The sequence below is a fragment of the Pipistrellus hanaki genome (assembly GCF_964339955.1).
Source record: "Pipistrellus hanaki genome assembly, chromosome: 9".
NCBI classification, from domain to species: domain Eukaryota; kingdom Metazoa; phylum Chordata; class Mammalia; order Chiroptera; family Vespertilionidae; genus Pipistrellus; species Pipistrellus hanaki.
Window position 1 is genome coordinate 45,661,460 of NC_140511.1, and position 14,314 is coordinate 45,675,773.

General features: G+C 37.7%; 2 protein-coding genes across 2 annotated transcripts; one reads left to right on the forward strand and one right to left on the reverse strand.

Moving 5' to 3' along the window:
* Nucleotides 1-845: 845 nt before the first annotated feature.
* Nucleotides 846-1,805, forward strand: LOC311627722 (olfactory receptor 56B2-like; the record flags this gene model as incomplete). The annotated part of the gene is made up of 1 exon (XM_084894282.1): nucleotides 846-1,805. The coding sequence occupies one exon, from the start codon at nucleotides 846-848 to the stop codon at nucleotides 1,803-1,805; it is 960 nt and encodes a 319-aa protein (XP_084750408.1).
* A 5,660-nt stretch (nucleotides 1,806-7,465) lies between these two features.
* On the reverse strand, nucleotides 7,466-8,431 carry LOC311627540 (olfactory receptor 52N5; the record flags this gene model as incomplete). Its single annotated transcript, XM_084894047.1, has 1 exon — nucleotides 7,466-8,431. One exon carries the CDS (start codon nucleotides 8,429-8,431, stop codon nucleotides 7,466-7,468), a length of 966 nt encoding a protein of 321 aa, XP_084750173.1.
* Nucleotides 8,432-14,314: the final 5,883 nt, after the last annotated feature.

Here is a 14,314-nt window from a genome sequence, read left to right on the forward strand (position 1 = left end):
TTTGTGATGATACTACATCAGTCTTAGAGGAGCAAATAATTATGTCTTCCTTGGGTCACATTGCTGTTTCCAAAATAGTTGCTTGTTGAAATACATAACCTTTCATCCTTCATTATGAATAGCGATAAAACAGGATGACAGCTGAGTCAGTAAACTCTTCATATCATATCTCTGATTCAACCACTGTTGTAGCATTACTATTATTGATGTATTCTTCAAAATTGTTAATGTTCTTAAAATAAGTTCTTTTCAATAGTCTTGATCTGATCTGTTAGCTAAGTGTTTCCATGCATAAATTTCTCTACTCTCAATTCTATACAGTAAGGCTCTAAATAAAGTCATCCTTTAGCAAACTAAAGGTAAGAGGCAAAGCCACACATCAGATTGCTTGTGTGTTGTCCAGTTTTCATGACTTACAATATGGAAGGGAATGAACAAGGCCCTGATATCTCTAATATTCTAACCCATAATTATAAGAGGATGAAGATAATGTGACCTGCCTTATAGAGTTTTCGTGATGATTAATTGTGTTAACAAAAATGCACTATTACAGTTTCTGCCTCCTTATGAATATCAAATAAAGTTAGTGCAGAGATTTTGAGCTGTGGGAACACAAGCCAATATCCATATAATGTATCCTAGAGGTCTACACTTGAAATTCATATAATCTTATCAACTATTTTCATTTCAATATATTTAACTAAAAATTAAATTAATTACTATAAAAATAAACAAAGGAAATAAATAATTTTATAAAATCTTAATCCTTGAATAATTCTGTTCAAATGTGGTCATAAACAGTCTTCAGAATGGTAATCTTGAATATTTTTTTCTCTTCCTAAAGAATGTTCCAGAATCTTAAAGCCTCCAACATCTCTAAGATCCAGGTCTCTGAATTTATTCTCATGGGATTCCCAAGCATTCACAGCTGGCAAAACTGGCTCTCCCTGCCATTGGCTCTGCTCTACCTCTTAGCCCTCAGTGCCAACATCCTTATCCTGATCATCATCTATCAAGAGCCAACACTGCACCAGCCTATGTACCATTTCCTGGGCATCCTGGCTGTGGTAGACATGGGGCTGGCTACCACTATCATGCCCAAGATATTGGCCATCTTATGGTTCAATGCTAAAGCCATCAGTCTTCCTGAGTGTTTTCTGCAGATGTATGCCATACATTGTTTTGTGTGCATGGAGTCAGGCATGTTTGTATGCATGGCCATAGATAGATATATAGCTATTTGCCAACCACTACGCTATCCATCAATAATTACTGACTCTTTTGTGACCAAAGCAACTGTGTTCATGGCACTCAGAAACACCATAAGTACCATCCCAGTGCCTGTATTAGCTGCTCAGAGGCACTACTGCTCCAAGAACCAAATAGAACACTGTCTGTGTTCTAATCTCGGTGTCACCAGTCTATCCTGTGATGACAGAACTATCAACAGCATTTACCAGCTCCTTCTGGCTTGGACACTCATGGGAAGTGACCTGGGTTTGATTATTTTATCATATGCTTTGATACTTCGCTCTGTACTGAAGCTGAACTCAGCAGAAGCTGCGTCCAAGGCCCTAAGTACCTGCACATCCCACCTCATTCTGATCCTATTCTTCTATACAGTTGTCATTGTCATTTCCATCACCCACAGTGCTGCAATGTCAGTTCCCATCATTCCGGTGCTACTCAATGTACTGCACAATGTCATTCCTCCTGCCCTCAATCCCATGGTGTATGCTCTCAAAAACAAGGAGCTAAGGCAGGGTTTATATAAGGTCCTTAAAGTACACATCAAGAGCAACTAATGCGTAGAGGATGCTACTTTTTCTCATTTCTCCAGATATTATATACTCAGTGTAATATCCAGGAAGTGCTTAATTGCAGAACAACTAAAGAAAAGTGGCCCTGTTTCAGCTTTCAGTTGTTACAACGTATCAGTAGCAACAAATAAAACATTAATTTGGTCAAATGGTAGTATTTGTTGACAGAAGAATATTGCACTTTGAATGGCACACAATGCAGTACACAGCTGATATATCAAAGTCTTGTACTCTTGAAATGTGTAAAATTTTATTGACCAATGCCCCCCTCCAATAAATCTAAAAAACAAAGACAAAATGGTGACATATTTGAAATTTTGGGTTTTCAACAGTATCTTAATCAAAATCAGTAACATTATGTTGCCTGTTCCCTCATGGAATATGAATGAAATGCAATGAAATACTATTTGAATTTTTGTTTTTTTTTTTTCTATCTTGTCTTTCTATTCCTCTTCTGGGCCCCCCTTTTTTGTTTTGTTATGTCTTTCTCCATTTTTTTGTTCACAAGAATGAAAATATTTATTGCCATAAGTGATTATTCATTAATTCAAGACATTTTTATAATCAGTTGGAATAATAATTTTTCTTATTACAAATGCCAGTTAAACATTTTGTTTGGAAAATGCTTTCTGAAATAATTAACCATTTTGTTTGGGAAATGCTTTCTGAAATAATTAACCATTATCCAAGAGCCATAGCCTTCATCTGTTACACCAGAAGGGAAATAAGAATGCATTTGGATTCCAGTAAAAAAGGATTTAAAATCATGAGAATAGTATGCTTTTTTTGTATAACTAGAAGCCAGGTGCATGAAATTCATGCATGGGTGTTGGGGGGGGGGGGTCTGTCCCTCAACCCAGCCTGCACCCTCTCCAATCTGGGACCCCTCAAGGGATGTCCGACTGTCCGTTTAGGCCCAATAGGTTCAGGCCTAAACGGGCAGTTGGACATTCCTCTCACAATCCAGGACTGCTGGCTCCCAACTGCTCACTTGCCTGCCTTCCTAATTGCCCCTAATCGCTTCTGCCTGCCAGCCTGATCACCCCTAACCACTCTCCTGCCAGCCTGAATGATGCCTAACTGCTCCCATGCCAGCCCAATTGCCCCTAACTGCCCTCCCCTGCAGGCCTAGTCTCCCTCAACGCCCTCTCCTGCTGGCCATCTTGTGGAGGCTATCTTGTGTCCACATGTGGGCAGCCAGACGGCATGAGGGCAGCAATCTTATGTGTTGGAATGATGGTCAATTTGCATATTACTCTTTTATGAGATAGGATAGAGGCCTGGTGCATGGGTGGGGGCCAGCTGGTTTGCCCTGAAGAGTGTCCCAGGGCAAAGAGTGTCAGGCTGAGTTTTCCCTTGGAGTGTGGGGTGGTCTGGGTGAGGGGCCTGTGGTGGTATGCAAGCTGACCACACCCACCAGCAACCCAAGTGGAGGCCCTGGTATCTGGCATTTATTTATCTTCTACAGGTGAAACTTTTGGAGCATTGAGTGGAGGCCTAGGCTGGCCAGAGTAGGTGGAAAGCTTGGCTTACTCCATTGCTGGGGGCAACTCAAGCCTCCTGCTCTCTCCAGCTCCGTGGCTGCAGCTATTTTGGTTGGGACTTATTTAACTTCTATAATTGGAACTTTGTAGCCTTGAGTGGAGGCCTAGGCCAGCCAGGGTGTGCAGAAAGCTTGGTTTTCTCCATTACCAGGGAAACCCAAGCCTCCTGCTCTCACTGTGGCTGCAGCCATCTTGGTTGGGTTGATTTGCATACTCACTTCTGATTGGCTGAAGGGCATGGATTGTGGGTATAGCAGAGGTATAGTCAATTTTCATATTATTCTTTTATTAGATAGGATTAAATATTGCAATGTATATGTCTAAAAAAAGAATCTTTGAAACATCAACATAGATTAAGGTGACCAGATCATCCCGCTTTTGAAGGGATAGTCCTGATTTCTAACAATTTTTCCCATGTCCCACAGCATTTTAAAAAAAAGTCCCGATTTTTGGAAAGATTGGAAAACTGTCCCCTAAAAAGCAGAACGATCTGGTCATCTTAACATAAATAGATATCTTTACAATTTAATAAAACTTTAAAAGAGTTTTATTTTCATATTTTGGACTTATATTTAAAATTATTCAATACTTTAGGAATTGTGTAATTATAAGGTGACTGTCTTTGGTACCATGTTGATAAACGAAAGCTTTGAAAGGGCAGTTCCCAGAAAGATCAGAAATGTTACTGAGGAATATGGGCAATAAGAAAGCAAAATGATTAAAGAATTTAATGTAATTTATATTTAGTGGGATGCACTTTTATAATTTCACTATTTCTAACATATACTAGTATAGCAAACATTAAGAATGAAGTATTACCAGGATTCTTTCATACTTCCAATGCCACAATTATGCTATTCTTTAGCAATTCTTAATGATTATAACCAAAATACCTTGGTCATGCTCAGGAATAAATTTCTTGTCATTTCTAAAGGCTTTTATTCTTCTATCCCAGAATTCTCACTTTTTTATGGAGGCTTCATCTACTTGAAGCCATCCTACCTATTCAATCTAATATTGTATGGGGGCTTCTGTAAGTCATTTATCAAGGAAGGGTGTTGGATTTTGTCAAATGCTTTTCTGCATCAATTGATATGACTGTGATTTTTATCTCTCAATTTGTTTATGTGATGTATCATGTTTACTGATTTGTAGTATTGTACCATCCTTGCATTCCTTGGATAAATCCTACTTGGTCATGGTGTATCATCTTTCTGATGTACTGCTAGATCTGGTTTGCTAAAATTTTGTTGAGGGTTTTTGTAAAAGTCATTTTAGAGCCAACTCAAACCTTTTTTTATTTACTGTCTTTTGTTAATTTACCCTGACAGTTGAATTGACATAGATTGTAAACATGCTGCTGATAAATTGGAAAAGATAGAAATTGGTGGAAATAGGGTCTAAATTAAATATGAGCAATGAAATATAAGTTATAAAAACTCGCAAAGATGCTGAGGGAAGGCGGGGGTTGTGGGAGTAAGAGATCAACCAAAGGACTTGTGTGTGTGTGTATGAGCATAACCCATGGGCACAGATCGGGGGCAGGGGTGGAGGAATATGCTGGGGTAGGGGGTGGCCAGGGAGAGGTCAATGTGGAAAATTGGAGACATATATAATACATTAAATAATAAAGAACTTAAAAAAAAAACTCACAAAGAAATTAATACTATTTTTCTTTTAAATTGCTACAATTTATCATATTAATTTTTACTGACATCTCAAATAGCATTTGTTTTTGTGATTTATACCTATAAATATGAACTGTGTTCAAGATTAAAATAGAAACTTTTAAGTGTTTATTTTAAAAATTTATTACAATTATTACTGTAATTAAATACTGACATACAATATTATATTAGTTTCAGGAGTACAATATAGTGAATAGACATTTATATAACATATGAAGTGATCACCTCAATAAATCTTGAACACATCTGATACCATATGTAGCTATTATAATATTATTTACTATATTCCCTATGATGTAAATATCCATGATTGTTTTCTAATTAACAAAATGTACTTCTTAATCCCTTTTCCTTTTTCACCCATTCCTAAAACCCCCTCCCATCTGACAACCATCAAAAATGTTCTCTGTGTCTGTAGTTTGTTTCTGTCTCATTTGTTCATTTATTTTGGTTTTTAGATTCCACATAGTATGTCTTAGTCTTTCTCCATCTGACTTATTTCACTTAGTATAATACTCTCAAGGGCCATCCATGTTGTCCCAAATGGCAAGGTTTCCACTCTTTTATGGCTGAGTAATACTCCATCGTATATTTGTACCACTTTATCCATTCATTATTGATGAACACTTTGGTTATTTCCAGATCTTGGCTGTAATAATGCTACAATGTGCATATAGGTGCACATGTCTTTTCAAATTAGTGTTCTAGGTTTCTTTGAATAAATTCCCAGAAGTTAATTTTCTGTGTCCTTCTTCATCTCTTGTTATTGTCATTGGTTTAATGTTTAATGTCTATTTTTATCTAGTATAAGTATTACTACCCAGCTTTTTTTTTTTTTTCCTCCACCTCATGAAATTCTTTCTCCACACCTGATTTTGTCTGTCTATGTGTTTTGTTCTGAAATGAGTCTCTTATAGGCAACATATATAAGGGTCTTATTTTCCTATCCATTTAGCCACTATGTTTTTTTATTGGGATATTTAAACCATTTATGTTTAAAGTAAATTATTAATAGATATGTGGTTTTTACCATTTTATTATTCCTTTAACATTACTTGTAGTATTGGCTTGGCGGGAAGCAATTTATTTGTCCTTTAATTTTAAATGATAGCCTTGTTGGGTAGAAAGTAATCTTGCTTTTCATCACTTTGGCTATTCCATGCCGATCCCAGAAGACCAGCAGACTTTCTATTGAGAAATAAGCCAACAGTTTTCTGGGAGCTCCCTTGTAGGTAACTAACTGCTTTTCTCTTGCTGCTTTTAAGATTCTTTATTTGTTTTTAACCTTTGGCATTTTAATTACAGTGTGTCTTGGTGTGGACCGTTTTGGGTTCATCTTGTTTGAAACTCTCTGCATTTTCTGAGCTATATATTTATTTCCTTCACCACATTAGAAAAGTTTGATGTCATTATTTCTTCAAACAAGTTTTCAACTCCTTACACTTCTCTTCTCCTTCTAGTGTGCCTATAATGTGAATGTAGGTACAGTTGATATAGCACCAGGGGCCCTTTAAACGCCTAATTTTTTATTAATTTTTTTCTTTTAGTTGATTTAAAAGTAGCTCTAACAAATCTATTATATTATCATAAAACATATTTTTCTGACTTTATAGATTCCCCAAATGGTCTTGAGGCCCTCAGGCATCCATTAACAATACCTCAAGTGCTGCATGAGATGTTCCACAGGTAAAACTGGAGGGAACCGGATGCAGATCACTGATAACCAGTGAGCAAGTAAAGAAATATTATTGAACTGAGAGATTATAGTGGAATGTCGATATCCAAGATGTTTTCACACAGCCAGTGATTGTGAGCACTATTTATGTAAGTGTCCATGGGAATTCTTAATAAGTAATAGAGTAAAACTCTGATATCAGTAAATAACTGAAGAAAAATAAAATTATTTTTTGAGGACTAAACTATATATTATACATGTTCTTTGTTTATTGAGTAAATTCATCTGCACAGCTTTTTACAACATCATTTCTATTAAATGTCATCTTAAAACCCATGACTGCCATTTTTATTTATATATTGTCAGCATACTTTATAAGCTGAATTTTTGCTTGAGGGACTGCCCAGGCTGGATGTCGTGCATGTGAAGCCTCTATAAGGAGAATTACAAACATAAATGAGACACTTGGGAACTCTCTCAAAAGATTAATAAAATAGCTTATATGAATATATTGGTAGACAGCTGTAGTGACCCCATATCAATGACCTGATTAAACTGGTGATGGAGAAAAACATCAGAGAAAGGCACCAGGACATAAAACCAGACATAGCTATAAATTTCTCCACTATCGTTGCAGAAAACACATCTGAGATAAGTCATGGGAAATATAAGTAAACACATGATGTCATTCATGGGTTTCTTTTTGTTGTTTTTCATTCATTTTTCTTCAATAAAATTTCAGTTGTCCTGAATACCTGCACCTTTCTCACCCCGGAAGAGCTTTATGACACTGTCACGGATCTGCTTTGTCTTTACCCCATAAACAATAGGGTTCAGAGTTGGAGGAAGAAGAAGATAAAGATTAGCCACAATAATGTGAAGAGAAGGGGGAATAGTGTGTCCTCCAAAACGGTGGGTAAAGAAAGTGAAGAATGCTGGAACATAGGTGATGATAATGGCAGATATATGGGCAGTGCAGGTGCTGAAGGCCTTCTGCTGAGCATCTGCTGATGAAAGGTTGACCACTGCACGGAGGATCATAGTGTAAGATGCGGATATACAGCAAATGTCAAATACTCCAATCAGGAGGGCAACCATCAGACCATAGATGACATTGACCTTGATGCTAGCACAGGATAACTTCACCACTGACATGTGGTCACAATATGTATGGGAGATAATATTGCTTTGGCAGAAAGGCAAACGCTTGACCAAGAAAGGAAAAGGAATCATTAGTAACACACCCCTCAAGAAGGTGGCAAGCCCAGCTTTGGCAATAATAGAGTTAGTGAGTATGGTAGCATAACGCAATGGGTAGCAAATAGCGACATAGCGGTCCAGAGCCATGAGCATGAGTACACCAGACTCCACACCCGTGAACCCATGGACAAAGAACATCTGAACTAAGCAGGCATTGAACTTAATTTCCTTGAAATTAAACCAGAAGATGCAGAGTGCATTGGGTAGAGTGGTGGTGCAGGTAAAGAGGTCAATGAGGGAGAGCATGGCCAGAAAGAAATACATTGGACGATGTAAGGACTCTTCGTGATAAATGAGGTACACAAGGCCAAGGTTTCCCACAAGGGAAATGATATACATTGTGCAGAATGGGAGAGAGATCCATACATGTACTCTCTCCAGACCAGGAATTCCATCAAGAATAAAAGATTTTGGAGCCACATATGAATTGTTGGAAGCCAGCATAACTAATCCAGTTGACGAATGCTAGTTTTCCAGAAGTATTTATTCTGAGAAGAAATAAAGAAGAAATTTAATTCAGATCATCTTTGAGAAGGCAAACTTAAGTTTGGAATAAAATTGTATTTATAATGGCATTAATAATTTTTAATAATAGAGACTGAAAATATACCATATATTGAATAATGTTCTATTACAGGTAATATTTTAAAGTTTTATAAGCAGCCTAAATGTAATTTTAAAAATCATAATTACAAAGTTGCAATTATTTTTTATCACCAAATAAAAGAAGAAACTGAGGCACAGAGAGATTCAATAATGTTAAATGTTACAAAATTAGATTCAGGGACAGAAATGATATTCATATATGACTCTAACATTCATATAATGTGTTTGCATCCTGATTTGAAAGAGTATATGGCTTATAAATAACAAGTCACCATTGCAGAAGGATGGCCTGAAATTTGTTTATTGCATTTTATGAAGATTATGATTATTTAAACCAAATATGATCTTATTCAAATTTCAGGTCTTTCCATACCAATTGTATGACTTCATATTTGAACCATCAGTCACTCATATATAATGTGAGGTTAATGATAGCTACCTGAAAGAGTTATGAAAAATAATCAAAAGTTGATTTTACACCTAAGTTAGTATCATCTGGAATTGGATATACTAACTCAAAATGCAAATGTAAAAGCTATATGAATATGAGATGCACAAACAGTGGTCAAGAGGTTTCATTGTCTTATGAAAGAGAAAAAAAAAATAAGAAATCTCTCTTTCTTAAAAACCTTGTAATCCCTCAAAGTCATTGAGGTCATCTATTTTCTTTTCATGTATTTTATCTTAACACAGTTTGGAAAAAGCATATTCTCTGGACTCCCTCTTTATTCTCTTTCTTAGAATACTGTCCACTCTCAAGACTTCAAATATAGCCAACAATAAAATAATTTTCAGAGAACCAAGATGGCAGCATAGATAAATGCCTATACTTTCTGCCTCCTACAATCACATCAAAATTAAACATACTACTTTTTTTAATTTTTATTTTATTGATTTTTTATAGAGAGGAGGAGAGAGGGATAGAGAACTAGAAATGTCAATGAGAGAGAAACATCGACCAGCTGCCTCTTGCACACCCCCTCTGGGGATGTGCCCACAACCAATGTACATGCCCTTGACCTGAATCGAACCTGGGACCTTTCAGTCCACAGCCCGACACTCTACCACTGAGCCAAACCGGTTTCGGGAATCACATCAAAATTACAACTAAAATACAGAACAGCTGTCATCCAAAACTGCCAGAAAGCTGACTGAGTGGAAGTACTACAAGTAGAGAGGTAAAGAAGAAAGCACATTGAGACTGGTAGGAGGTGAGGAGGCACAGACAGGCTTGTCCAGCACCCAACAATGCCACTTTTATAATTGGGAGGGATATTGTCTCTGCAGAGGCCACCCAGAGAAGTAAGGGGTCCCAGTCACACACCAGACCATAAGCCCAGGGTTCCAAAGCTAGAGAAATAAGTTCCTACAGGCAATAAGAACGAACTGTAAAACCAATGCAGATTGAGGCTGAGTGACACACAGGTTGCTTGAGACCAAGCTGCTCCTCTTTAAAAGCTGGCACCACAAACTGAATTTACAAGCTCCCACTTCCTCTGAGCTCCAGCAAAGGGGCAAGGCTCTGGGGGATCCAGACACATACAGGGAGAAACTGGACTGTCAGGGGCTGCTTTCTTCCAGACGGAGGTGCTTGCAACAGTCATTGTTCCAATGTTGGGACCTCCCCAGTGCAGGGCTGACTGGCAGCCATTTCTGTGTGTTCTGCCCTGGTGACTCCTGAGACCCTGCCCCACAATTTACAACAATAAATATTAATTAAAATAAAAAAATTAACCTCCAATACGTAGAATTTTATCATATATCCCCCCAAAAAGAAAATAATTTTCAGATAATGAATTTATTAAGAAAGTTGTGTCACAATTGTGCACTTCTTCTGAGGGCATATGGATATTTTCATTTAAAATTTTCATGGACAGATTAAATTGACCATGTATAAGACTAAACTCATCACTTAAACCTCTACCTCCTGCCAAATAGGCTATATTTCTGGGTTCTGTTTTTTGGATAATATTGCCAACATCTACCACATGACCTACAAGCATATTTGTGATCTCATCAAATATCTCTCTACCTCATCTTAGTTATAATTTCTTTATAACTCAAAGTTTCTTGGTTCTTATTCTAACCAGGTCACATCAGCATGTCTGTTATTTGTACTCTATCCTCAGAGAAGGAAAACTTCTATTTTTAATCCAGAAATATTCTAAATCAGCCTTTTCTTTCTATTACCACTCTATTGTCTTTTAAAGATCACCTAGATACATCCAACTATTTTTCTGATTAGTCTCTTTTAAAATAAATTTTGTCTTATAGCAAAATTTTGAAAACATTTTAATCCACTGCTAAAAAATCCTCAATGTCTCTCCATAAATTTAAGGCTAGCACTCAAATTTCTTGGCATAGCATTTAATAAAGTTAAATTTAGATTTTATCTAAATTCATTTCCATTTTATTTCTTTCCATTTCCTAAGCATCCAGAAGTGTTCTGGTTTGAATGATATGTAAACTATATCCTAACATTCCATGCTTAAATTTTGCTCGATTACTTGCTAATTCCAAAATACTGCATATACTTCAATACTCTGTTGGCTATGCTCAATTTATTTCCCTTATTTGAAAGTCACTCTGTCATATACTCATCTTGATAAGTCTTTTTTAAACTCTGAAGTAGAATGTCATTTCCTTTAAAGAGTACTGTGTATTTCAGAGTTCAGGGTAAGTGCTATCATTAAATTCCCTGACCCAGGCACAGAATGTTTAATTTGCTTTCCCAAAGCTATTAGTGATTAACTGAAAGTGAAATCCAGGTTTTTCTAGTTCAGACTCATATCTGTTTAGCTAAAACAAAATCCTTTATAAAGGCCAAAAACAGTGAATTGTGATTTATTTTCTCATTTATTTGTTTTTGTGTTTGTTCGCTTCACCCCCATTCCCATCTGTTTCTGACTTGAGACCTCTACAGCTCCTGCTCATTATAATTTTTCTTGCCCAATATTTCAGACATCTCCCAGGTAAAGAATAAGAGGGTTTTATGGAATGATTTATACTGTCTCTTTCAAAGGAGGAAGTGGTTTGGTTACAAGTACCGTTCAGACTTATCCCAAACCTCCTCCACTTCATTATTTTTGCCTGTGGTTCTGGGGAAGCAAAAAGGAGACAGAATATAGAAAATTATTAGAAGTACAATAATGATGAAAGCACAGGAATCGAGGTCCACTTCAAGGTCTTCTTTCAGTCTTAGAGTGAGCCTTTTTCAATGAAAGAAACAAAACAGCCATATACTACGCAAAGCATACCACGTCAAGATATGCCACCTATACCACCTCATATCAATCAGTTTCTCTTTCCTTGTTGATGACAGTAATTTCCTTTACCTGATCCACATGCCTTAGTCTCCTGGATCTGATGATTGATGCTCTCACCGCTGTTTCTATTCTTCATCCCATTCTGGACGGCCATTTGGCACAAAGTACGTACAGCACCCATTGTTGCCTCTGGCTGTTTAAAACAGAAAACAGGCCCCTTTGGATTACCACTTGACCTCAGTGCCCAAAACAATTAGGATGAATCATTTAGAAAGGCCAACAAGGTTTGCCTTTTCACTCCCTTCTCACCTCCATGCCATGCTTCTCTAGAGATGGCCTAGAATAGCATATTTTTAGAGGAAGGCGGGGATGGGGGGTGGGGTGGGGGGTGGGACACAGAATAAAATACTATTAATCATTTGAATAATCTCCCCGATCTCCTGAATAAGGATGTCAGGAAAAAGCTATATTTAGAAAGAGTTCTAGATTTTCTAAGACTGTGTCATCATCTTGTTATTGTTCTGAAATGTTTTTCTTGAAATGTCCAATTTAAATTTTTTTGGGGGGGTAAAACACATAGTGTTACCTCTAAACCTGAATATTTCAAGAGTATGGACTCTAACTATAGTTAACAATTCTATTTGTTAATTTTGATTAAGTTTATTGGGGTGGCATTGGTTAATAAGATTATATAAGTTTCAAGTGTACAATTCTAAAGGGTGGTACTTATTTATCTTTTCCTGATCTGAGACATGATAAGGTTATTATTGTCTAATTCTATGTTACATCATTGTAAACATATTTGTAAAAATGAATAAATATAAAGAGAAGAATTTTCTATACTCTAAAGGAGAGGTTGAGAGCATCTAGCTTTTCCCTTGTCCACACAGGAGCAAACATCCCTTGCTGACATTGTCTGGGCTTTGAATGTGGAGTGAACATGTTCCTCCTATTTTTTTTCTAGACTAGGAAATCAGCAAATATCATCTATACAACAATGTCCTTCATCCCTGTAACTACACACAGGCAGAATGGAATAAGACTAGGCTTTGTCACACAATAAGCCTAGTATGTGTGAAAGGCTTTACCTTACCCACAATACAGCTCCAGACAAGAAGAAATGTGAAAGGTGCTCTTGCCAAGGAGAGGGACCAGGAAGTATATAATGGTGGCAGCCTGTATTCACCTTATAAACCATAAGCCAAGTCAGTTAGTCTAGCTGACTTCCCAAAGGAAACACACATAATCTCATAATAATCTCATATTGGGGAGACTCCCAAATCTCAATATGAAATAAGGCTTAAGAGTCCCTAGGGACCACACAGCCCTGGGAGAAAGCATGGTACAGAACTTCAAATATGTATTTAGGGGAAAAATAAAAAAACCCAACCATAGCTGGCCTCTAATTGAGGGCAGTCCAGAAAGTAATTCACATGGTACAGACATGGCAACATTAGGATTAGAAGTTGAAACCTCTCATCCAATCTTTTTCCTCTTTTATGAAATTTATTTTACACCTATTATACCAAACAGGATTTTAAACATTAACATATAAACACCATAATATGATATAGCAAGACAAAAGTATTTATCTTATGATAAACAAGATACACCATTACTTATGGTCTTCAAACATTGTACTTTAACTTTCATAATTTGGCAATGAATTCATGATAATTAAAATAAAGCAAAATGCATACACAATGTGTGTTATATTACAAGTGTTTAGTTATTTGTTATTCTGAATTCTCAACTATTACATTCATTAATTTCAAAAAATGTAATAATAAAAAAATTCTATGTAATAAAAAAGTAATATGCAAATTGACCATCACTCCAACACACAAGATAGCTGCCCCCATGTGGACACAAATGGCTGCCACAAGAGGCCATCAGGGGAGGGCAGTTGGGGGCCACCAGGCCTGCAGAGGAGGGCAGTTGGAGGGGACAAGGCCTTCAGGGTAGGGCATTTGGGAGCATCAGGTCTGCAGGGGAGGGAAACTGGGGGGGACCAGGCCTGCAGGGGAGGACAGCTGGGGGGACCCAGGCCTGCACGGGAGGGCAGTTGGGATGTACCAAGCCTACAAGGGAGAGCAGTTGGGGGCGATTAGGCCTGCAGGGGAAGGCAGTTAGGGATGACTGGGCTAGAAGAGGAGGGCAGTGGGGGGCAACCAGGCCTGCAGGGAAGGGCAAGACCTTCAAGGGAGGGAAGTTGGGGGAGACCAGGTGTACAGGGGAGGACAGTTGGGTGAGATCAGGCCTCCAGGGGAGAGAAATTTAGAGCAATAGGCCAGCAGGTGAGGGAAGTTAGGGGTGACCAGGGCAGCAGGGGATTGCAGTTAGAGGCAACCAGGCCTGCAGGGGAGGGCAGTTGGGAGGGACAAGGCTTGTAGGGGAGGGCAGTTGGGGAGGGACCAGGCTGGCAAGGAGGCAGGGGCAATTGGGCCAGCAGGGG